This window comes from Xenopus laevis, chromosome 1L (genome assembly GCF_017654675.1).
Source record: "Xenopus laevis strain J_2021 chromosome 1L, Xenopus_laevis_v10.1, whole genome shotgun sequence".
NCBI classification, from domain to species: Eukaryota; Metazoa; Chordata; class Amphibia; order Anura; family Pipidae; genus Xenopus; species Xenopus laevis.
Window position 1 is genome coordinate 152,075,867 of NC_054371.1, and position 27,751 is coordinate 152,103,617.

The 27,751-nt window shown below is 37.4% G+C and overlaps 1 protein-coding gene and 2 gene segments (V, D, J or C); all 3 read right to left on the bottom strand.

The window, feature by feature from the left end:
* LOC101027262 (uncharacterized) overlaps positions 1-27,751 on the bottom strand; it is an 834,796-nt gene that overhangs the window by 288,299 nt on the left and 518,746 nt on the right.
* Positions 1-27,751, bottom strand: part of LOC108714884 — a 540,168-nt gene that overhangs the window by 224,825 nt on the left and 287,592 nt on the right.
* On the bottom strand, positions 14,736-15,245 carry LOC121394354. The segment is given in 2 exon segments: positions 14,736-15,092; positions 15,177-15,245. Coding segments are annotated over 2 exon segments (402 nt in total).

Here is a 27,751-nt window from a genome sequence, read left to right on the forward strand (position 1 = left end):
CCCTGGCCCAATCGCACCCCCTGCTCCCCCGGTAGTTAAGCCACTGCAGAGTATGGCACACAAAGGAAGCATAGGGCAGGCAGAGTATTGCACACACAGGCAGCATAGGGAAGGCAGAGTATGGCACACACAGGGAGCATAGGGAAGGCAGAGTATGGCACACTAGGGATGTAGCGAACTGCCATTTATGTGTTCGCGAACGCCGTTCGCAAACACCGGCAAAAAATTCGAACAGTTCGCGAACTGTTCGCGAACTTCGAACATCCGAAAATCGTTCGATTCGAACGATCGAGGGATTTTAATCGTTCGATCGAACGATTTTCGTTCGAATCGAACGATCGAAGCCATTCGATCGAATGATTTCATTCAATCCAATGGCTTCGATCGTTCGATTCGAACGAAAATCCTTCGATTTTAGCGATCGAATGGTCGAATGGTCGAACGATTTTTGACGCGAACGCCTATTGGCGAACGTCGCGCGACGTTCGCGAACATTCTGCGGACGCGAACAGTCGAAGTTCGCGCGAACAGTTCGCTACATCCCTATGGCACACACAGGGAGCATAGGGCAGGTAAAGTATGGCACACACAGGGAGCATAGAAAAGGCAGAGTATGACACACAAAGGAAGCATAAGGCAGGCAGAGTATGGCACACTACTATTTCATACATTTTTGGCAAAGCAAAATGAGACAGATTTGCTCATCATTAATCAGGACCCTTCTAAGATTGCTGAGACCAACATCAATAAATAGTATAAATAAAACACAATCGGTATACACACCACACAGTACAAATAAATACCTAAAAGGGATGTCCCGCTTTGACTTTAATACCAAAACTGGAAGAAGCACGAGTGAGATGCGCATTGGTTTAGTGAGGTGTGGCATCACAAGGAACGCAAAGAGCAGATAAAAGCAGACGTATGTAGCAGCGCCACCATCTCTGTCAGCTGCCCGCCAGGAAAAATGCCAGGAGAATCGAAAAATGCATCTGACCCACCACTGACCACCATCTAAGCTCAAGTATTTGCGCAACTGTTATTGTGGAATTCGCAAATAAACTGCCTATAATGGTATGCGGATAACTGGGAGGATGGAATACCCACGTTTAAGTCATCTGTTGGAAGGACTTTGCATGATATATATGACTGTATTGCTGAGCACTGGCCAGTTTTGGAACCAAGTTACTGTATACATATATATATATATATATATCTATATATATATTTATATATATCTATATATATATCTATATATCTATATCTATATATCTATATATATATCTATATATCTATATATATATCTATCTATATATATCTATCTATCTTTATATATATATCTATGTATATATATATATCTTTATATATATATCTATGTATATATATATATCTATATATATATATATATATATATATATCTATATCTATATATCTATATATATATATATATATACAGTCCATGGAGGAGTCGGCACTCACGTCACAGAATTCAAATATGCCTGGGTGCAGTGTCCAAAACTAGATACAATATCATACAGAATAAGGTCCGCACTCTCAGGACTTAGAAAAATATAAAAGGTTTTATTCACAAGGAGACTGACGTTTCGACCTCTTCAGAGGCCTTTCTCAAGAAAGGCCTCTGAAGAGGTCGAAACGTCAGTCTCCTTGTGAATAAAAACCTTTTATATTTTTCTAAGTCCTGAGAGTGCGGACCTTATTCTGTATGATATTATATATATATATATATATATATATCTATATATATATATATATATATATATATATATATATCTATATATATATATATATATCTATATATATATATATAGATATATATATATATATAAAATCAACTATAAGTTTGGTTGCATGCTGCAATTGGACATATTACATAACTTTTACTCCTACACATGTGGATGGACTGTAAGGTGCCTTACATGAAAGACTTTAAAAGTGGATAACTAAAAAAGTATTTTTCCTTGGAGATACTGTGATTAAATATAACCCCAACAAGTGGTGATAAAATGGCTCGGGGGAGTATGATGTGATACTCCTTAACTCTTGTGATTTCCTGTATGGTTTTAAAGTCAAATAGGGACTCCCCTTTTAGGTTTTCTACTGTACTGTGTGGGGTATATTGATTGAATTTAATGATATTGGTCTCAGCAACTTAATTGCACATACTAAATGATATCTGAAATTTGGAAATATGAAATTAGTGTGCATTTTTAACTCCCTATTTTCTTTGTTTTTGGTGGTAATACAATTATAGTATTGGGGTTGGTGCACAGTCCCCCTATGAGGACCCATAAAATGACCGGTGCTGGTGATGTTTATTAAAGGGGTTGTTCACCTTTGAATTAATTTTTAGTACAATGCAGAGAGTGATATCTAGTATAGGTCAATCTAAAAACAACTGGACTTGCTGAGTAATCAATGAAGACGTTAATATGCAGAGAGTGATATTCTGAGACAATTTGCCATTTGTTTTCATTTTTCATTATTTGTGGGTTTTTTTGTTATTTAGCTTTTTATTCAGCAGCTCTTCAATTTGCGTTTTAATATGGTAGCTAGGGTACAAATTACTTTAACAACCATGCATTGATTTGAATAAGAGACTGGAATGTGAATAGGAGAGTAATAAAAAGTAGCAATAACAATATATTTGTTGGCTTACAGAGCATTTGCTTTTTAGAAGGGGTCAGCGACACCCATTTGAAAGCTGCAAAGAGGCAAATAATTATAAAACTATAAAAAATAAATAATGAAAACCAGTTGAAAAGTTACTTAGAATTAGCCATTCTATAACATACTACAAGTTAACTTAAAGGTGACCCACCCCTTTAACAATTACATTCACTATTACCTTACGTAATGGAAAAAAATTCAGGTGGCAAGTAAATTCTGGCATAAGTTGCTCTGTAATAAATGCAGATTGATAAACACGGTATTCTCATGTTACATTTTAAAGACACTGCTGTTTTCCTTTGGACTTTTACACACAAGTATGCAATTACCTACAAAAAATAATGCTTGAAAAATATGCTGTTTTTTTACAGCTATGCATATGAAAATCATTTTGTTGCTTGTTTCTGTGCACTGCAATCCTACATTGTGATATTGTCTGAGTTCCTCATTCTCTTCTGTCACTGTGTCTCTTGCACAGTAATACATGGCAGTGTCTTTAACTTCCATCCCAGTCATTTGGAGGTAGACCTGCTTCTTCCCATTGTCTTTAGTAATTGTAACTCTGTTTTTAAGTGAATCAGCGATAGCTGTGCTCCCACCAGTCCATACAGCTCCAATCCATTCCAGTCCCTTCCCAGGAGGCTGCCTGATCCAGCTCACATAATAGCTAGTTAGCTCAAACCCAGAAACTGTGCAGGTCAGTCTGAGTGACTCTGAGGGTTTCACAGTTCCAGGACCAGACTCTTGTAATGTCTGAGAGAGGATACCTGCAAATAAGAGTGAGATTAGCATGAAATATTTCATTTTCTTCATTCATATTAAACAGCTAAAATATGTCAGAAATTCCTTACATAATGGGGCAAACACCACGAAAACTAAAAGAATGACGCTTTCCATGTTAGCAAAAGATTTGGATAAAGTGCTTTACAAAGGATACATATCCTCTTTATAGTGCTGAAAAAAAGTTAGTATTTGCATAGGGGATTCTGCCAAATATAAAGCATCTTGAACTTCAACTGAATAATATATATTGATGTTTTTTGTTGCCCTCTGCTGTCTAATGGCAGAATATACAAGACTACAGTATATGTACAGTTATATTAATGCAGTAACCCATCTCTTATTTTCATTTCTGTAACTATGCTACACTGATCAAATATAATTAATAATTGGTTACTGGTGGGGAAACAGCATTTTATGGACATTGAGATATATATTGACATTGGACATTTTGTGAAACCACTATACAATATGTATTAGTAGAAATGTTTTCCGATTGCTTTCACATTCTAAGATGTGTATGTTTTATCTTCCCCTTCATAATACTTAGTACAAGAACATTTGGGCACCTTCAGTACTTTTTCATTCTGCAGTTAATAAAATAAATTTATAATGAAACAGATTGTCATTACAGCCTCTATTGATATATTTATGATCATATTATATATTTATTATATTGTTATTATATTATATTTCATAAATTTGCACCTTTTGCAACCTATTTATCCATGTTTCTAATACTTGCAGTTATCTATAAATATTTGACAAAGGTCTCAAGGAACACCGAAACGTTGTATTAATAAATAAACTTTATTTCTTTTCACCACATTTCAAAGTCCTGTGAGTGCCTTGCTTTATATGATATTCTATCTATAAATATATGTATACATTCAGAGCCTCATAGAAGTCTACATCCCACCTTAAAATCTTTGCATACATGAGTTCCTTCAAAATGCCTACGATATTGCCAATATATCATTCTCCATATTTCCCTCTCTTCTTTTTTACTTTTCTCTTCTTTTTCTCTCTGCTTGATCACCCTGGAATGACTTAATGTTTTTATGGATGGAAAGCAAATGTGAGCTAAAAAAATAGTGATTAATTATTCTATTATTTTAAAGTTAAAAGACTGTTTTTCTGTTTTCATAACATAAACTTTATTGAACAGAATATTGTAATTTTATAATGCTGCAAGAAATGACGTGACATAAGGGCATATAAAAAAAGAGAGGGGGGAAGAGAAAAGAAAATAAATTGTCTATTGTCACTACATTTGAAAATTGAAAATACAATAATGGCTTCATTTTTGCTTTGATTTATACACTTAAACAATCTTAAGTGGGTTGTAACATTGAAATAAAAATGAACGATGGAGGACGTAAAAGAATAATTTTCTGAGAAGTAATGTACGTTGTCAAAGGCAAGAAGTACAGCTTAGTAAGCCTGGTAGCAAAACTGGTTCTGTTTGAGGGAGACTCTCTCAGTCAGAGACTAGCTACCAGAAATAAAGCATCTTGTATGCACAGTAATATACAGCAGTTTCCTCTGGTTTTATTCCAGTAAGTTTCAAATTAACTTTTCCTTTATTTTTATCTCTTGATACTGTGATAAGTCTCTGCAAAGATTGGGTCTCATTTGTGGAGGCATCATGCCTTATACCTCCCAGCCTCTCCAGGCCTTTCCCTGCAGGATCACGGACCCAGTAAACAGAACATATTTTTGAGCTGTCAGTGAGGGGGCTCCAGTCACTTTACAGGGCAACTGAAGAACCTCTGATGGCTTCACAGTGACAGCAACTGTGAGAGCAATCTCTTACTCCCCACTTGCCCTTTTGTCTGTAGAATGGGAGTACCGCTAGTAATCTACAAAGAGAATATGGCAACAGATTATAATAGGTAGATTTATCAAAATTCCAATCTATTATTTATTGGAAAAAATGTAAAAGATTTCAAATATGTGCTAATTTATGGAAAAAAAATTAAAAACAGCTCACACTGTGAAATTCTACCATTCATTTTCAATAAGTCTGCCACAGTTTTCATCAATTTCAAGAACTTGAATTAAAAAATAAGTTGACATTAAGGAAAATACAACTCCCAATGGTTTCTACATACATTTTTATTCAAGTTTTTTTGTGCTTAAAGGAGAAGAAAAGGTTAAAACTAAGTAAGCTTTATCAGAAAGGTTTATATAAATACACCAGTAAACCATCAAAGTAATGCTGCTTTGAGTCCTCTGTCAAACACTGTATTTCTTTCCTTCCATTGTGTAAACATAGGCTTCTGTATCAGATTTCCTTCTCTCATCTTAAACCTCCAGGGCATGGGCTTGAGCATGCTCAATGTGCTCCTTTCTCCCTCAGCTCAGACTGTTGGGACCTGTTATCCAGAATACTTGGGATCTGGGGTTTTCTGGATAATGGTTCTTTGCATAATTTGGATCTTCATATCTTAAGTCTACTAGAAAATCGTTAATGCATGTATGTATGTATATTTTTATTTGTATAGCGCTCCTTGAGGGGAAAGCACTGTACAGCAAAATAATAAATTAGTAGAAACAAACAAGGGGTCATTGAAATAAAAAGTAACAATAAGTGCATTATTAGAAATACAATTCACAGAAATATAAAATATAATTACAATACAGATTAAGTGCTCAGTGTCAAGGAAACAAAAGGCTAGAGGACCCTACCCCGTAGGGCTTACAGTCTAAATGGGAGGGTAACATACAGACACAATTCAGAGGGTATTGAAGTGCTGTAGGTTACAGTTTGTTACACTGTTATATAAGTGCCAGTTCAGGTGTAATCCAGGTGATCCCAGAGGTAGTCTTTGAGTTTCCTTTTAAAAACACTAAAGGAGGATTCTCTCCTGAGAGATTCAGGAATGGCATTCCAAATATAAGGAGTCACAAGAAAGAAGGGTTTGATACAGAAAACAGCTGTAAACATAAAACAACCCCAATAGGCTGGTTTTGCCTCCAATAAGGATTAATTATATTTTAGTTTGGATCAAGTACAAGCTATTGTTTTATTATTACAGAGAAAAAGGAGATCATTTTTTAAAATCTGGATTATTTGTTTATAATGGAGTCTATGGGAGACAGCCTTCCCATAATGCAGAGCTTTCTGTATTAACAGGTTTCCAGGTAACAGATCCCATACCTGCACGTTGTAAAACAAGGCAGCTGATTAACTGACCTGTCTTTGCTGGGGAACTAACACTTTTACATTATTGTTTAAATTGTATCAGCCAGGTGTTAAGATATTGCTGCTTTACAGATATCTTTAAAAGCACTGAAAATGTGTAATTAATGCATATTAGATTAAATTATGTTTTCTTTTATAAGCCACATTTGTATTTTGGGGTTGACTTGCCCTCAAACAATACAAAACAGAGTAGTATATGTAACCCAGCATAGATAGAAAGACAAGATTCTAGCCAAGCTCTAACATGATTTGTCATATGTGTGAGAATAACAGTCCATTAGGTGAGTTCAGTTTGACCATCAACATGTGTGGCCAAATTGTAGTATTACAATGATGGTGAACTCTATCTTTCAAACATTAAAAAATATGCTTCTCAAAATCCTACAGGAATGAATAGAAGTGGGTGAGTTTTTTGTGGTGAGCTCGAATTTCACACTTTGATAAATCTACCCCATTGGAACCTGTCCGTAGTTTGGACCAACATTGTAAAAGTTTTGGATTTTAATAACTTAATATTTAGTCTTAGTGCAATATCAAAAAAGTCTTCTAATAAAATGCTGAAAACTGTGTATCGAAATGTACAGAGCATTATTGCTGTACTTCAATAATGTTACAATTCTTGAGATTTACAAATAAGGTTGCTAAACTGCATTAGTGCACTTGCCTATAGTAACCAACCAAAAGAAAACTAATCTGTTAAATGGTTGCGGCTGGCACCTGTACTGGTGTAAAATTGCACCTATAATAGTAAATCAGGCCCTCTGATTCAACAGTACTTATCATCTTAATCATCATTATCAATTTATACAGCACCAGAAAGTTACTCTAGATTTAACTTTAACACTCGGCTGATTCTTCATATACACACACAAGCACGACATAGACTGATATTTAAGTTTAAGAGGTATAGGAGCACTGGCTGGAAATCTATCGAAAAATTGTCAAACATATTGAACCAATTTCAATTCTCTGAGACAAAACTGTTCTAATTCCCTTTCAGATTTTGTCATAGACATCAGTAGAGTTCTTATGAGATAAACCTGAAAACATTTTCTTCTCATAAAATTTATTCTGGATCAATGTTTTGTGCTTTGATAAACTTTAAGAAACACCCTTTTTGGCCAGCAGAAATCCACTCTTGTGTGAACATTAAAAGCTGTTTCTTGACTTGGTTATCATAATTAGCAGGACCTGACACCCTGACATAGATGTGCCTAAAATGCCAACAATTTTGCCTCTACAATGTATGTATGTAACAGAATAGTGCTGTTTTTTTTTTAAGTTTTTCATATTGCTTTTTTTTCAATGCTATATTGTGTAGTAGTGTCCCAGATATCACAACATGTTTTTACACATGCTCTCACAATATATGTCCCACTGTGCTTCTCCAGTACAGTAATATACAGCAGTTTCCTCTGGTTTCATTCCAGTGAGTTTTAGATAAACTTCTCCCTTATTTGTGTCTCTTGATACTGTGATGCGTCCCTGCAAAGACTGGGCATAGGCTGTGTCAGCATCATACCTTATCCCTCCCAGCCACTCCAGCCCTTTCCCCACAGGCTGACGGACCCAGTTAACTGAATATACTTTAGAGCTGTTAGTGAGGGAGGCTCCGGTCACTTTACAGGTCAACTGAAGAACCTCTGATGGCTTCACAGTGACAGTACCAGGCTGTGTCAGGGAGATCTGACATGTCACACCTACACATAATAAAGGAGAGTTTTAGGGTTTGGCAAATTATTGTGCTAGAAATATATAATTTAAAATATATATATATATAATTCATATCTCTCTCTCTCTCTCTCTCTCTCTCTATATATATATATATATATAATTTAATATATTACTTACACTGAAACAAAAACAACACAGATGCTAAATACAGGAGATTCTTCATATTTATCATGGTCTCTCCTGCTGCAACAGTGAGGTGACTATTTCTCCCTTTGGTATTTAAACAGGAAGTTTCACAATCATTTACATACATTAAGTATACGCAAAGAAAGCAGGCAAATATATATACAGCAACTGACATATTGACATATTGAGCATGATCATTACTGAAAGGTAATTGCATCCAACTCATGAAGGGATACTGTCATGGGAAATAAAAAAATTCAAAATGAATCAGTTAATAGTGCTGCTCCAGCAGAATTCTGCACTGAATTACATTTCTCAAAAGAGCAAGCAGATTTTTTTTATATAAATCTGACATGGGGCTAGACATATTGTCAATTTCCCAGCTGCCCCAAGTCATGTGACTTGTGCTCTGATAAACTTCAATCACTCTTTACTGCTGTACTGCAAGTTGGAGTGATATCACCCCCTCCCTTTCCCCCCCAGCAGCCAAACAAAAGAACAATAGGTAACCAGATAGCAGCTCCCTAACACAAGATAACAGCTGCCTGGTAGATCTAAGAACAACACTCAATAGTAAAAGCCCATGTCTCACTGAGACACATTCAATTACATTGAGAAGGAAAAACAGCAGCCTGCCAGAAAACATTTCTCTCCTAAAGAGCAGGCACAAGTCACATGACTGGGGGCAGCTAGGAAATTGACAAAATGTCTAGCCCCTTGTCAGATAAAAAAAAATCTGTTTGTTCTTTTGAGAATTGGATTTCAGTGCAGAATTCTGCTGGAGTAGCACTAATAACTGATGTGTTTTGAAACAAAACATGTTATCCGATGACAGGGTCCCTTAAAGGAATAGTTCAGTGTGAAAATAAAAACTGGGTAAATAGATAGGCTGTGCAAAATAAAAAATGTTTCTAATATAGTTAGTTAGCCAAAAATGTAATATATAAAGTCTGGAGTGAACAGATGTCTAATAAAACAGCCAGAATCCAACTTCCTGCTTTTCAGCTCTATAACTCTGAGTTAGTCAGCGACTTGAAGGGGGGCCACATGGTACATTTCTGTTCAGTGAGTTTGCAATTGATCCTCAGCATTCAGCTCAGATTCAAAAGCAACAGATATGACCCATGTGGCCCCCCCTCAAGTCTCTGATTGGTTACTGCCTGGTAGCCAGGGTAACCAGTCAGTGTAAACCAAGGGAGCTGAAAAGCAGGATGTAGTGTCCTGGCTGACTTGTTATACATCAAATCACTCCAGCCTTTATACATTACATTTTTGGCTAACTAACTATATTAGAAACATTTTTTATTTTCCACAGCCTATCTATTTACCCAGATTTTATTTTTACACTGAACAATTCCTTTAAGCACCTCCATTCACTTTGACTGTACATGGAGCAGTAAACAATCGTTTTCAATGTTTTATTGCAGTGATTATACAAGAGTAAAAATAGCACAATAAAACACCACAGAGGTCATTTACTTTCTGCATTGGAGCTGCAGGCCTGAAAGTGAGTTGCATGCAAAATCCCATTCATTAAATATACTTGCATCAACACGAGCTGCTTGCAATTCTTTATAGTTGTGCAAGGTGCAGCTGCCTTCCTCCTGCCTCCTGTTCCAATACAAGAATTGCTCATCATTCACACTATAAAACAAAGGGAGTGAGATCCAGTAGAGAAGCTTTTAAAAGAATAGGGCTCATTTACTTTATTGTGGCTGTGCTGTGTGCCTTGTGCTGGATGAAAAACTGGCACAAGGTGTACAGCGCATTAATAGGAAGGGGGCGTAAGTTGGGATGCTGATGTGCCTCTTCACTTCAACTCTGCTAAATGCAGCTAGCACTGTATTCACATTGAAATATATAAAGAGGTTTAGAAAACGTACAAAATATACAGTACGTAGGAGAATTATTTACTTGTTAAATATCATAATAATGTGAGGAATGCTCTTCTGAGGCATGTTTTTCTGCAATGATATTTAAAAAATATACCTTAAATATAACATACATCTCCATACAGTAAAAATAAAGAATTGGAAGATTATCGTACTTACTTTTGCTGGAACAGCATATGCTGACCAAATTAATTTACTTCATATACTAAAGGAAGTAGTCTATTTACCATGGATGCCTATTTTTTCTATTTATGCCTTTTACTTTCCAACTCCAAGAGTTTTCTGTGTGCCAAGGTTTTTAGATACATAGCTGGACACTCTTTTTTGTTACGGATGCCAACTACATAAAATTATGACAAAATGTGTCTATGGTTATTGTGGCCTTCAGTTAGTTTTTTTTAAAGGATAAGTAAAACAAAAAATAAGTGAATGTAAAATTGACGAGGGTGTTATCCTAAACACTCTTGCAATGTACATTCATTATTTATTTTTATTTAATTCCAAGACATTAAAGGTTACATTAAGTTGAATGAATTTTGGTATAACATCACCACCTGCTGGTCATTTTGAGACAAGTCTGATCACCAAGTAGTCAAGGAAGTTGTCAGATTTGAGAAAGGTTTGTAGTTTTTTTCCTTACCAGAAGAACATGAGAGCAGCCTCTTTCTTTCTTCTGACAACTTCCTTGACTACTTGGTGGTAAAATAACCAGTAGGTGTAGCTGTTATAACAAAACACATTCATGTTAACAGTACTTACCATATATCATTTAATATCTAGGAATTAAAACAAAAAAAATAATGAATGCACATGGCAAAAGTGCTTAGAATAGAACCTTCATCAATTTTACATTCACTTATTATTAAGGTCTACTTATCCTTTAATATAAATAAAGTCATTTATATAATTCTTTATAGACTCACTTAGTGAAGCATGTATACAGGGGAAAAGCAGTTGGTTGAGGATAGACTGCAGCACTTTTAACTAAATAACAGGCTCTGTTTGGAATATCTTGTGTTGTATTTTCTTTCCCTTTATACATGCTGGCCATTTTTGCATGCAGTAGTCTATAAAGCTGTCAGAGGAAGGCTGAGACTAGTGATGGGCGAATTTGCAAAACGGCGCCGGCGTCTTGTTTTTGACGTCGGCGTCCATTTTTGACACCAGCGATTGTTTTTGACGCGAGCAACAAATTTTTTTTACACAAATTTTCGCACCTGTTTCGCGAATGTATTAGGTGGCGACGAATCACGCAAATTCGCACCTGGCGAATAAATTCACCCCTCACTAGCTGAGACATGTAATACACACAGACAATACCATAAATACAGACAAGTGTAAAATAGTAAGTAAATGGTGAGTTTATCAAGATGTATCTGTAGAAATAAGTCAATTCAACTGTACTTTTTTTCTGTGTTTTTCTTGAAGATGTTTCACTAGTCATTCAACTGGCTTTCTAAATTCATAATGACTTGTAAATAAGATCTTTCAGGAATAAATACCCTGGGATGTTGCTGCAATCAGCACAATCTGTTTATCAAGTTTAATGAATGAGAACCTTCACAGACATATTACAACTCATTTTGGGGAGTAAACACTTACATTTGTATGGAATTATGAGAAAAAAGCAAATCCTCAAAGCTCCAATCATGCTAATACATTCAACACCTAACTTTATAACATCCTTGCTGATTATGATAAACAGATTTTGCTCATTGGAGCAACATTCCAGGGTATTTATTCCCGAAAAATCGTATTTACAAGTTATTCTTCAAGAAAAACACAGCAAGTCCAGTTGATTTGACTTATTTCTACAGCTATACCATGACCTGGACAATACGAATCTTCAGAAACATATCTATCAAGATGTGTATTTTATTTAACACTGCCCAGCTGCTACATTTAATGACATTATTTTACATCACTTCAGAGTTAAGTGTAATCTGTTAAAGTCAATGGGAAAAATAACTTGGGCATTGCCCACTGGGAGAAAGGAGAAAGCATGAATTAACTCCAAAGCCTTACCCATAATGTCCTTCTTCCTCACCCACTGTGTTGGGTATCTTACTCTCTTACAAACAAATGCAATGCTCAACTATTACTCAACCCTTGTTGTAGTGTCGGGTGCAAGCTGCTGGTCTCCCTGCCTGGGACCCACTTATAACTCCAAGAAACACACGCTGCAGCACTCCGAATCGTGTGAAAGTGGTTTATTGTGCCAACAAACTAAGCAAACTGCTCTATTACAAAGAGACATTGACATGGGGTTGAAAAGGTCACAGCTTTAATAATATATTTATGTTGTATAAAGTTCAATAAAACTATTTAATACATATAAACAGAATATATATAATAACACCTTAGAATCTTGAATCCTAAATCCCAAGCAGGGACTGAAATCGTCAGTGTGATTCTTTTGGCTGACTGTACCCTGCTCACTGCCCCCTCGTAAGTCAAGGAATGGCAAGCAATTTTATACTGGTGGTTGGGCCCTCCTTTTTGTCTTATGGACACTCACATGAATGTTTCCAGTAAGTGATCACATTGGGCAGAACTCCCGGCGCCCACAGAGAAAGAATCATCCAAATAATGCGCCACACTTGACACACCTGACTCATCATTGACTACCTATTCAATAAATAGGGCGAATGCTTCAAAGTGGAAAAATCAGACACAAAAAAAGAAAGAATTTACATCCAACGTAACAAAAAACATAAAATAAAACAATGTATAAGATGCATCTCAAAAAATGTTATATATTGCATACAATGCCCATGTGGCTTACAATATATAGGGAAAACTACCGTATATACTCGTGTATAAGCCGACCCGTGTATAAGCCGAGGTACCTAATTTACCTAAGAAAACTGGAAAAATGTATTGACTCGTGTATAAGCCTAGGGGCCCCATGTCAGATTTCAAAATGTGAATGTGTAAATGTGTAATCATGTTTTATGGCATAGAAATCTATCTAAAACTATTTAAAAGAGCCTCCCCATAATTCCATCAGCAGGAACATGACACTGCAAAAATATGCTTACCCTGAGAAGGATCAGTGTGGGCCAGGTTATAAATCAAAAAATCCCTCATAAAATGGCTGGAGAAATGTTCCCCTTTACACCCAGCACCCTGCGAGCCCTGCAGAGACAGAGGGAGCAACTGGAGAGCGAAGATCGAAGGAGAGCGTTGAGCATCGAACTCTTGTCCTGCAGAGCTTTGACTTCCAGCCCAGCAGTGCGACCCCCTGTGACCCGGCCCCAGCAGGACTGTCTGTGTCTGACTGTCACGATCGCCGCCCGGAGCAGGTCCAGGAGCCGGCGCCGCTACCCACGTGGCGGCCATGGGCGCCGCCATTTTGGGAGCGAACGCCGGCAGGGAAGGACGCGCCGCCCGGAGCTCTGATCTTGACAGTCAGTCACAGACAGTCCTGCTGGGGCCGCGGAAGGAGCGTATCTACGGTATGACCCGCGTATAAGCCGAGGTTGAGTTTTTCAGCACATTTTGGGTGCTGAAAAACTCGGCTTATACGCGAGTATATACGGTAATAGGAAATGATGTGATCGAATCAGGGAAAACATAAATATCATAGAAAAGGGGAAGGAGTGTCTCAAAACATTTTAAAATGTGCCATGAGAAAAATGCTTGAGGCATGTTATATTGGGGAATAGAAAAAATAAATGAGAAATGGAGAGGAGGAGATATTGTAAAGGACACCTTACGCCGAGAGAGTAGATGGATTCATCTATTAGAAAACCCTTTTATAAATCCAAATGGAAGGGCTGAAATTTAGAATTGTTTCCAATTCAGTCATCAACTTGTAAATAATTTACTATACTGTAGAATATGTATATATAACCCCACAAATTGATTGAAATGGAGTGATATATAAATGGATCATACAACCTATAAAGATTGATTTGAATTAATTTATGAAAACTAATTTTTTTTCTAGTAACTCTGTATAACTGAGAGTTTGGAAAGCGGGCTGAATAATACCAAAAAAGAAATATAAATATAGTACACTATATACTACTATTTGCTGTACTCCTTAAGCTATTTTTAGGGCTGACTCAGCTTTAAATGAAGAAAGGTCTGGTGTACTCGGAGGAGAACAAGTTTTTTGGAGTCGGCAAAGAAAGGGGAACTCCGGCTATCTTTTGGTAAATTGTTTGACTTTTGAATCAAAACATCCCCGCCTTTTACTTTAGATTTTAAATGGAAGTAAGCAATCATCTAATGTGCAGCTGTTTTTTCAGAAATGTATGTGAAAACAAACCTAAACTTCATTCTGTTGTTTTTTTCTTGGCACTACAGTCCTACATTGTGATAATGTCTGACTTCCTTATTTTGTTCTGTCACTGTGTGTCTTGCACAGTAATATATGGCAGTGTCTTTAACTTCCATCCCAGTCATTAGCAGGTAGACCTGCTTCTTCCCATTGTCTTTAGCAATTGTAACTCTGTTTTTAAGTGAATCAGCGATAGCTGAGCCACCACTAGAATATGCAATCCCAATCCATTCCAGTCCTTTCCCAGGAGGCTGCCTGATCCAGCTCACATCATAGCTAGTTAGCTCAAACCCAGAAACTGTGCAGGTCAGTCCGAGTGACTCTGAGGGTTTCACAGTTCCGGGACCAGACTCTTGTAATGTCTGAGAGAGGATACCTGCAAATAAGAGTGAGATTAAAATGAAATATTACATTTTCATCATCCATATTAAACAGATGAAATATGTCAGAAATTCCTTACATAATGGGGCAAAAACCAAGAAAACTAAAAGAAAAACGCGGTCCATGTTAGCAGAAGATGTGTTTGGATAAAGTTCCTTACAAACAATACAGATCCTTTTTATAATGCTGAAAATGTTAAGATTTGCATAGGGGATTCTGCCACAGATTATAAAGCATCTGGAACGTTAAGTGAATAGAAGATTATTGATGAGTTTTGTTGCCCTCTGCTGTCTAATAGGAGAATATACAAGTCTATATGTACAGTAACATTAATGCATTAACCCTCAGCAACCAGTCGCCATTTGGTTTCATTATTGTACCTGTACTATACTGATTAAAGATAATTACTGATTGGTTACTGCTGGAAATTTCTCCCTTAGTGAGAAAACAGTAGAAATGTTTTTAGATTGTTTTCACATTCTAAGATGAATGTTCTCAACATGTATTTTGTCTCCCCCCTCATTATACTTGGTGCAAGAACATTTACGTACCTTTATCACTTTTTCATTCTACAGTTAAACGGGTGGTTCACCTTTCTGTTAACTTTTAGTATGTTATAGAATGGCCCATTCTAAGCAACTTTTTAATTGGTTGTCATTTTACCGTTATTTTAATTATTTGTCTTTTTTTATGACTCTTTCCAGCTTTCAAATGGGGGTCACTGACCCCATCTAAGAACAAATGCTCTGTAAGGCCACACATTTTATTATTAGGTTATTGCTACTTTTTATTACTTGTCCTTCTGTTCAAGCCCTCTCCTAGTCTCTTATTCAAATCAGTGTATGGTTGCTAGGATAATTTGCACCCTAGCAATCAGATTGCTGAAATTGCAAACTGGACTGATTAAAAAGCTAAATAACAAAATAATGAAAAATAATAAAAAATAATAAAAAATGAAAACCAATTGCAGATTGTCTCAGAAAATTACTCTCTACATCATACTAAAAGCTAACTTGAAAGTAAACAACCCCTTTAATGAAATTACATTTATAAAGAAACAGATTGCCATCACAACCTCTTTTTTTCATGAAATTGCACCTTGTGCAACATCCATGTTTTGTACTTGCATATGTAGGGATGTGTAAAATAGCCACCCCTAGTATATTGTGCAGGCAGTCCCTTCATGTTATGGACACCTAATTGGGTCCTAAAATACAGTTGGGAGGGGTACTGTTGACTCTTGCTATTTCTCACAGTGACCAGCAGATGGCACTGTGCTGGAGTATAAAAGGCTCTGAAGCCATGCTTTCAGGGTCCATCTTGTGCTAGCTCTAGCTTGAGCAGGAGGCAGAGCTCGAGAGGAACCTAGACAGGTCAGGTCTAGCAAGAATAGGCTACTCACCCTTCTAGATCACTCTAGGAGTGATAGTCAGTCAGATTATTTAGCTGAGCAGCTTGAGGCTCCTACGAGGATTGTAGTGTAATTAAGATCCCAGGGTACTCATTGCCCCAGAAGTAGGGACTAAGTGTACAGACCTAGGGTAGATAGATTCCCCTCAGGTTCCACTTAGGGAAAAGGCTGAACTGGGTGTACCTCCTCAAAGCTGCATGTACTGTTCCTATCTCGGAGGAGAATCATACTGACAAAAGGTGTTGTGAGTACTGCCTATTCAATATACTGTATGAACCTGCAATGTTCTGATCTATATACACTCCACTGAGGATTGTATATGTATGCTCAATAAATTTGTTGTTATTTGGTTAAGTTATAAGAACCACTGGCGCCCAATTCTTTGCACCCTGATTACAGTTACAGTTGCACTACACCCTGCTTCCACATCGCTGTGAAGGCTCACTCCCTCAGATTTTAAGGTCTCATCCGGAGCATAGCTGCTGGGAGTGAAGCTTATAGTAGAGTAAGGTGCACTCAAATTTACTATACTATATAACAGATTTCATGGCTAGCTATGTTTTTAAACATTATTGTCCATGGTTCTTTAAACTGTTGCTGGGGGTTAATGAGTTTAAATCCACTATAAGATTTAGTACACCTGTAGGGACCTTAAGGGTTAATTTCCCCTTTAGTCGGAGCCTCGTGGTATATACAGGGTTTCCTAAGGGGTAGAGCTCTTGTGATTGGTGCAGCATGGCTGATCCCAAAGGCAGCCACAAGGTGTAGCTCTGCAACAATATAAAAGGAGATGCCATGAGTTCAGTCAGCCATTACACATTACAGTTTCAGATCCAGATTGCTGCTGAACCTTGTTCAATGTGGAGATAGTGAATCCTATCCGGCAAAATGTAGGCAAAAGGGAGTTTGAAAGGCCTGCGAAGGCTGGGCAGGATCTTCCAGTGTCTGAAAGCTCAACCAAGGAGGGTTTGGAGTTTTCATGTTTGGAGTTTCATGATCACACTATGGAGAACTCACATGATAGACAGTGTTGGGAGCAAATACCCGAATGATTCAAGCCTTATGTGCTTGACTGGGAGAGTCTGGAAAGAGATTATCGCTGTGGATCCCTGTCAGCTCTGTGTGAGACTACCCGTCTGTATGACTCCTTTGGGGTGAATGTTACCTGAAGGAAGGGGTAGGAAAGGATAAGGATCCAGCAATCTCCTGTTTGGAGAAACAGGCTGTTTGTGTGCCTGCCAAGTTGGAGCAAATACTTTCCATCGGGAAAGGTATGTGGGCAGGTAGCGCTACCTAGGACTGGTACTCTTTTGGGGACAAGGGATGGAGACTCTTGGGCTGCCAGGGAATTATCAGGACAGGACTGCTACAGGTTCCTAGGGTAGTGGGTCATGCTTTGAATGCATTTATGTGTATAATGTTACAGTTTACTTCCCATTTCAAATTGCACTTCTTTGTATAAAGTTTATATTTTTATATAATAAAGTGTGTGAATGTTTTCCTAATGGGACTATCCACAGGTGTATTCCCATATCCCATTAGGTGGAGGCACTGCCAGAGAGGAGTTTCCCAGTACCTTTCACTTAGCAAAGGGGACTCAGGACCTGCATCGTTAAGAATTGTAGATTGTAATTGTAGAAATGTACCACCTTGGCACCAGGGAGTAGCCAAAAATGGGTTACATTTGGAGGCACTTCTGAGATGCATACAGGGAAGTTAAAAATGTTGATTTGCATGTTTTATTCCAGCAACCATTGTACCAGGTAGTTCTCTGGAGAAACTACCAGAAGCGTGATGTCTTTGGTGTTGTGAATGTGTTGTTACCATTGTCGGGACCAAATGGTTTAACTGGGGGGAGAATGTAGGGACCTTAAGGGTTAATTTCCTCCAGTGGGGTAGCCCAAATGGGTTACACACCAATAGATAGACTATGAATCACGTACCAGACTGTTGGGACCTGTTATCCAGAATGCTGGGGGGAGTTTTCTGGATAATGGTTCTTTCCTTAATTTGGATCTTCATACCTTAGGTCTACTAGAAAATCGTGTATGCATGTATGTATGTATATTTTTATTTGTATAGTGCTCCTTGAGGGGAAAGCACTGTACAGCAAAACAATAAAATAGTAGAAACAAACAAGGGGTCATTGAAATAAAAAGTAACAATAAGTGCATTATTAGAAATACAATTCACATAAAAATAAAATATAATTACAATACAGATTAAGTGCTCAGTGTCAAGGAAACAAAAGGCTAGAGGACCCTACCCCGTAGGGCTTACAGTCTAAATGGGAGGGTAACATACAGACACAATTCAGATCATCAATTTATACAGCACCAGAAAGTTACTCTAGATTTAACTTTAACACTTGGCTGATTCTTCATATACACACAAAAGCACGACATAGACTGATATTTAAGTTTAAGAGGTATAGGAGCACTGGCTGGAAATCTATCGAAAAATTGTCAAACATAATGAACCAATTTCAATTCTCTGAGACAAAACTGTTCTAATTCCCTTTCAGATTTTGTCATAGTCATCAGTAGAGTTCTTATGAGATAAACCTGAAAACATTTTCTTCTCATAAAATTTATTCTGGATCAATGTTTTGTGCTTTGATAAACTTTAAGAAACACCCTTTTTGGCCAGCAGAAAATCCACTCTTGTGTGAACATTAAAAGCTGTTTCTTGACTTGGTTATCATAATTAGCAGGACCTGACACCCTGACATAGATGTGCCTAAAATGCCAACAATTTTGCCTCTACAATGTATGTATGTAACAGAATAGTGCTGTTTTTTTTTTAAGTTTTTCATATTGCTTTTTTTTCAATGCTATATTGTGTAGTAGTGTCCCAGATATCACAACATGTTTTTACACATGCTCTCACAATATATGTCCCACTGTGCTTCTCCAGTACAGTAATATACAGCAGGTTCCTCTGGTTTCATTCCAGTGAGTTTTAGATAAACTTCTCCTTTATTTGTGTCTCTTGATACTGTGATGCGTCCCTGCAAAGACTGGGCATAGGCTGTGTCAGCATCATACCTTATCCTTCCCAGCCACTCCAGCCCTTTCCCCGCAGGCTGACGGACCCAGTCAACTGCATATACTTTAGAGCTGTCAGTGATGGAAGCTCCGGTCACTTTACAGGTCAACTGAAGAACCTCTGATGGCTTCACAGTGACAGCACCAGGCTGTGTCAGGGAGATCTGACATGTCACACCTACACATAATAAAGGAGAGTTTTAGGGTTTGGCAAATTATTGTGCTATAAATATATAATTTAAAAAATATATATATATATATAATTTGTCTCTCTCTCTCTCTCTCTCTCTCTCTCTCTCTCTCTCTCTCTCTCTCTCTCTCTATATATATATATATATATATATATATATATATATATATATATATATATATAATTTAATATATTACTTACACTGAAACAAAAACAACACAGATGCTAAATACAGGAGATTCTTCATATTTATCATGGTCTCTCCTGCTGCAACAGTGAGGTGACTATTTCTCCCTTTGGTATTTAAACAGGAAGTTTCACAATCATTTACATACATTAAGTATACGCAAAGAAAGCAGGCAAATATATACAGCAACTGACATATTGACATATTGAGCATGTTCATTACTGAAAGGTAATTGCATCCAACTCATGAAGGGATACTGTCATGGGAAAAAAAAATTCAAAATGAATTAGTTAATAGTGCTGCTCCAGCAGAATTCTGCACTGAAATACATTTCTCAAAAGAGCAAGCAGATTTTTTTTTATATAAATCTGACATGGGGCTAGACATATTGTCAATTTCCTAGCTGCCCCAAGTCATGTGACTTGTGTTCTGATAAACTTCAATCACTCTTTACTGCTGTACTGCAAGTTGGAGTGATATCACCCCCTCCCTTCCCCCCCCAGCAGCCAAACAAAAGAACAATAGGAAGGTAACCAGATAGCAGCTCCCTAACACAAGATAACAGCTGCCTGGTAGATCTAAGAACAACACTCAATAGTAAAAGCCCATGTCTCACTGAGACACATTCAATTACATTGAGAAGGAAAAACAGCAGCCTGCCAGAAAACATTTCTCTCCTAAAGTGCAGGCACAAGTCACATGACTGGGGGCAGCTGGGAAATTGACAAAATGTCTAGCCCCTTGTCAGATAAAAAAAAATCTGTTTGTTCTTTTGAGAATTGGATTTCAGTGCAGAATTCTGCTGGAGTAGCACTATTAACTGATGTGTTTTGAAAAAAACATGTTATCCGATGACAAAGCACCTCCATTCACTTTGACTGGACATGGAGCAGTAAAAAATCGTTTTCAATGTTTTATTGCAGTGATTATACAAGAGTAAAAATAGCACAATAAAACACCACAGAGGTCATTTACTTTCTGCATTGGAGCTGCAGGCCTGAAAGTGAGTTGCATGTAAAATCCCATTCATTAAATATACTTGCATCAACACGAGCTGCTTGCAATTCTTTATAGTTGTGCAAGGTGCAGCTGCCTTCCTCCTGCCTCCTGTTCCAATACAAGAATTGCTCATCATTCACACTATAAAACAAAGGGAGTGAGATTCAGTAGAGAAGCTTTTAAAAAGAATAGGGCTCATTTTTTTAAAAAAAGAATAGGGCTCATTTACTTTTCTGTGGCTGTGCTGTGTGCCTTGTGCTGGATGAAAAACTGGCACAAGGTGTACAGCGCATTAATAGGAAGGGGGCGTAAGTTAGGATGCTGATGTGCCTCTTCACTCCAACTCTGCTAAATGCAGCTAGCACTGTATTCACAGGGCCGCTACATGTCTCTGTGTCAATTTCTAGAACCCAAAAAGTCATTGTGCAAATTGTAAAAAAAAATGAGACTGCTTTTTTTTTTATTGTAAATGATCCATTTGAATTATTTGATTAAAATTGCATGTATGAGAGATGGTCTTCCCATAATTTGGAGCTTTTAGAAAATGGTTTTTCAAATAACGGATTCCATACCTCTAATAGCCAAAATACTCAAATTACCAAATTATACATTTTTACAAATTAATCACTAAAGGCTAACCATTTAACCTGAATCAAATGTGTTTCAATGATGAGTTGAAATATATAAAGAGGTTTAGAAAATGTACAAAATATACAGTACGTAGAGAACAGCATATGCTAACCACATGAGCTTACTTCACATACTAAAGGAAGTAGTCTATTTACCATGGATGCCTATTTTTTGTATTTATGCCTTTTACTTTCCAACTCCAAGAGTTTTCTGTGTGCCAAGCTTTTTAGATACATAGCTGGACACTCTTTTTTTGTTACAGATGCCAACTACATAAAATTATGATAAAATATGTCTATGGTTATTGTGGCCTTCGGTTAGTTTTATTAAAGGATAAGTAAAACATAAAAAATAAGTGAATGTAAAATTGACGAGGGTACTATCCTAAACACTTTTGCAATGTACATTCATTATTTATTTTTATTTAATTTCAAGTAGTGATGGGCGAATTTATTCGCCAGGCGCGAATTCGCTGCGAATTTGCGCGATTTGCGGCAGGCGAATAAATTCGCGAAACGGCCGCGAAACTTCGCCGAAAAAATTCGCCGGCGTCAAAAAATGTTTTCTTAAAAAAATGGACGCCGGCGTCAAAAACGGGCAAAGCGAAACGGCGCAAATTCGCCCATCACTAATTCCAAGACATTAAAGGTTACATGAAGTTGAATGAATTTTGATATAACATCACCACCTGCTGATCTCTGATAACCAAGTAGTCAAGGAAGTTGTCAGATTTGAGAAAGGTTTGTAGTTTTTTTCCTTACCAGAAGAACATGAGAGCAGCCTCTTTCTTTCTTCTGACAACTTCCTTGACTACTTGGTGGTAAAATGACCAGTAGGTGTAGCTGTTATAACAAAACACATTCATGTTAACAGTACTTACCATATATCCTTTAATATCTAGGAATTAAAACAAAAAAAATAATGAATGTACATGGCAAAAGTGCTTAGAATAGAACCTTCATCAATTTTACTCTCACTTATTATTAAGGTTTACTTATCCTTTAATATAAATAAAGTCATTTATAAAATTCTTTATAGACTCACTAAGTGAAGCATGTATACAGGGGAAAAGCAGTTGGTTGAGGATAAACTGCAGCACTTTTAACTAAATAACAGGCTCTGTTTGGAATATCTTGTGTTGTATTTTCTTTCCCTTTATATATGCTGGCCATTTTTGCATGCAGTAGTCTATAAAGCTGTCAGAGGAAGGCTGAGACTAGTGATGGGCGAATTTGCGAAACGGCGCCGGCGTCTTGTTTTTGACGTCGGCATCCGTTTTTGAGACCGGCGTTCGTTTTTGACGACAATTTTTTTTGACGCCGGCAACAATTTTTTTTGACGCCGGCAACAATTTTTTTTATGCGAATTTTCGCACCTGTTTCGCGACGGTGACGAATCACGCAAATTCACCGCAAATTCGCGCCTGCCGAATAAATTCACCCATCACTAGCTGAGACATGTTATACACACAGACAATACCATAAATACAAACAGACAAGTGTAAAATAGTAAGTAAATGATGAGTTTATCAAGATGTATCTGTAGAAATAAGTCAATTCAACTGTACTTTTTTTCTGTGTTTTTCTTGAAGATATTTCACTAGTCATTCAACTGGCTTTCTAAATTCATAATGACTTGTAAATAAGATCTTTCAGGAATAAATACCCTGGAATGTTGCTCCAATCAGCACAATCTGTTTATCAAGTTTAATGAATGAGAACTTTCACAGACATATTGCAACTCATTTTGGGGAGTAAACACTTACATTTGTATGGAATTATGAGAAAAAAGCAAATCCTCAAAGCTCCAATCTTGCTAATACATTCAACACCTAACTTTATAACATCCTTGCTGATTATGATAAACAGATTTTGCTGATTGGAGCAACATTCCAGGGTATTTATTCCCGAAAAATCTTATTTACAAGTTATTCTTCAGGAAAAACAAGCAAGTCCAGTTGATTTGACTTATTTCTACAGATATACCATGACCTGGACAATAAGAATCTTCACAAACATATTTATCAAGATGTGTATTTTATTTAACACTGTCCAGCTGCTACATTTAATGACATTCAGAGTTAAGTGTAATCTGTTAAAGTCAATAGGAAAAATGACTTGGGCATTGCCCACTGGGAGAAAGCATGAATTAACTCCAAAGCCTTACCCATAATGTCCTTCTTCCTCACCCACTGTGTTGGGTATCTTACTCTCTTACAAACAAATGCAATGCTCAACTATAACTCAACCCTTGTTGTAGCGTCGGGTGCAAGCTGCTGGTCCCCCTGTCTGGGACCCACTTATAACTCCAAGAAACACACGCTGCAGCACTCCGAATCCTGTGAAAGTGGCTTATTGTGCCAACAAACAAAACAAACTGCTCTATTACAAAGAGACAAGGACATGAGGTTGAAAAGGTCACAGCTTTAATAATAAATTTGTGTTGTATAAATATCAATAAAGCTATTTAATACATATAACCAGAATATATATAACAACACCCTTCAATGCTTTCCGATATTAACCACCACTACCAAACTACGGGCATTGCCGTAAATAAACCTGGGCCTTAGTCCCCCAACTGGTAAGCATTCCCCTTCACAGGCCGCTGCTTGATACCTTGATACCTTGATACCCATACCTAACAATACAACTGAGTCCTTTTCAATCCCTCCCTGTATCCATAACAAAAACATGTTAGTGCCCACGTCATTCAGATATAATCCGCCTGGCCTAATGTACCCGTCTGTGATAGGATCGAGGCCCCAGTGCTGATTCACAAAGCCCCCAAGTCTTCAAACTGTTTTCACAACCTGCTTGTTAATCACCCTCCTGCTCCTCTTCCAGTTCTGTCATACCATCAGCTCAAGTGCGCTTTGGATTTTGGATAAGACAATCCTGGACCTAGGAAATAACTGGGCAACCATTCCAGGTCCCGCCTCATGACCCTAATCAGATCCCTCTGAGGCATCCTTCCCAAATTGTTCCCAGTATGGATAACTAACACATTGGGGGCAGAAGCCTTTTTTGCCCAGTAAACCACCTCCAGCAGTATTTGTTCCCATAGCATGTCCCCTGGCCCCAGCTACTGGATTACCACCTGGCTACTAGAAAAATTGAGCTGAATTCCTGACCAATTCTATGCTGCTCTCTGGAAGCCACAGGTGATAAATGAGTGGCCAAGAACCCACACAACCAGCTTGGAAGTGACTGCAAATACATAGAATAATGACAGAATAAACGCGAAACATGCATAATAACCCCCCTCATACCATTATGCTAAATGCTCATTGGAAGTGTGTGTGTGCGTGTAACCTTGGAACACGAGGTATGGAAGACTCATAAACAGTTCAAATTTATTGCAGTGACTCCTTCTGAACAGGTAACTTGTAGCATAATTCTCTCTCCTTGCCTTTCCCTGACACAGACTGCTGTCCCTTGCTCTATCACTGGCCGGTGGCAACCTGGTATACCTTCTGAAGCACACAGATCATCATCTCCTCAAGTCCTAGCCTTTCTGCTTCCATTGCCACACCTATCCCGAGGCTACCCAGGCCCTTGTGTAGAACAAACTGAAATTGGTACTTTGTTAGTGGAGGATGTGTCCCATGTACCAGAAAAGGACCCCCAGCTGTGCCCGAGCCATGGTGCAGAGTACAGAGCAGTGACTCCCTCCAAGAGCCCTAATTGTTACCAATGCTCCCATCCTGGTCCAGTTCCAGTGCAGCACTGGCTCTTTCTGAAAGCATAGGGTCATGCAAAATGACCTGGGATATCTGCTTACATACCAGTATTACAGTTAAAATTACATTTGTTGGTTCAAGAATACATTTTTTTATGGTAGAGTGAAATATTTGCAGTGTAAACAGTGTAATATAGAAATAAAAACTATACCATAAAAATCATGACAGAATCCCTTCAATATATTTAGAAGAAAACAGCTTATTGTATATAGCTAGAGTAAACAGAACTTTCTTTTATTAATAAACTGTGAAGCAGACATTTCATTATACTGTGTACACTGTACTCTGTTCATATGACTTAGAATCTTGAATCCTAAATCCCAAGCAGGGACTGAAATCGTCAGTGTGATTTTTTTGGCTGACTGTACCCTGCTCACTGCCCCCGCGTAATTCCATCAGTTGTCGCTTGGTAAACTACATTCCATGCGTAAGGAATGCCAAGGAATTTTATACTGGTGGTTGGGCCCTCCGTTTTGTCTTAGGGACACTCACGTGAATGTTTCCAGTAAGTCGTCACATTGGGCAGAACTCCCGGGGCCTACAGAGATAAAATCATCCGAATAATGCGCCACACTGGACACACCTGACTCATCATTGACTACCCATTCATTAAATAGGGCGAATTTAACACAAAAAAAGAAACAATTTACATCCAACGTAACAAAAAACATAAAATAAAACAATGTATAAGATGCACCTCGAAAAATTTTATATATTGCATCCAATGCCCATGTGGCTTGCAATATATAGGGAAAACTAATAGGAAACTATGTGATCGAATCAGGGAACACATAAATATCATAGAAAAGGGGAAAGAGTGCCTCAAAACATTTTAAAATGCACCAGAAATGGAGAGGAGGAGATATTGTAAAGGACACCTTACGCCGAGAGAGTAAATGGATTCATCTATTAGAAAACCCTTTTATGAATCCAAATGGAAGGGCTGAAATTTAGGATTGTTTCCAATTCAGTCATCAAGTTGTAAATAATTTACTATACTGTAGAATATGTATATATAACCCCATATATTTATGGAAATGGATTGATATAGAAATGGATCCTACAACCTATAAAGACTGATTTTAATTAATTTATGAACACAAAAAGTTTTTTTTTAGTAACTCTGTATAACTGAGAGTTTGGAAAGCAGGCTGAATAATACCAAAAAAGAAATATAAATATAGTACACTATATACTACTATTTACTGTATTCCTTAAGCTAGTTTTAGGGCTGACTCAGCTTTAATTGAAGGAACGTCTGGTGTACTCGGAGGAGAACAAGTTTTTTGGAGTCGACAAAGAAAGGGGAACTCTGGGTAAATTGTTTGACTTTTGAATCAAGACGCCCCTCCTTTTACTTTGGATTTTAAATGGAAGTAAGCAATCATCTATCGTGCAGCTGTTTTTTCAGAAATGTATGTGAAAACAGAGCTAAACTTCATTCTGTTGTTTTTTTCTTGGCACTACAGTCCTACATTGTGATAATGTCTGACTTCCTTATTTTGTTCTGTCACTGTGTATCTTGCACAGTAATACATGGCAATGTCTTTAACTTCCATCCCAGTCATTTGGAGGTAGACCTGCTTCTTCCCATTGTCTTTAGTAATTGTAACTCTGTTTTTCAGTGAATCAGCGATAGCTGAGCCCCCACTAGTATGTGCAAGCCCAATCCATTCCAGTCCCTTCCCAGGAGGCTGCCTGATCCAGCTCACAGCATTGCTAGTTAGCTCAAACCCAGAAACTGTGCAGGTCAGTCTGAGTGACTCTGAGGGTTTCACAGTTCCAGGACCAGACTCTTGTAATGTCTGAGAGAGGACACCTGCAAATAAGAGTGAGATTAAAATGAAATATTACATTTTCATCATCCATATTAAACAGCTGAAATATATGTCAGAAATTCCTTACATAATGGGGCAAAAACCAAGAAAACTAAAAGAAAAACGTGGTCCATGTTAGCAGATGTGTTTGGATAAAGTGCCTTACAAACAATACAGATCCTTTTTATAATGCTGAAAATGTTAAGATTTGCATAGGGGATTCTGCCACAGATTATAAAGCATCTGGAACGTTAAGTGAATAGAACATATTGATGAGTTTTGTTGCCCTCTGCTGTCTAATAATAGAATAAACAAGCCTATATGTACAGTAACATTAATGCATTAACCCACAGCAACCAGTTGCCATTTGCTTTCATTATTGTACCTGTACTATACTGATTAAAGATAATTACTGATTGGTTACTGCTGGAAATTTCTCCCTTAGTGAGAAAACAGTAGAAATGTTTTTAGATTGTTTTCACATTCTAAGATGTATGTTCTCAACATGTATTTTGTCTCCCCCCTCATTATACTTAGTGCAAGAACATTTAGGTACCTTTATCACTTTTTCATTCTACAGTTAAACGGGTGGTTCACCTTTCTGTTAACTTTTAGTATGTTATAGAATGGC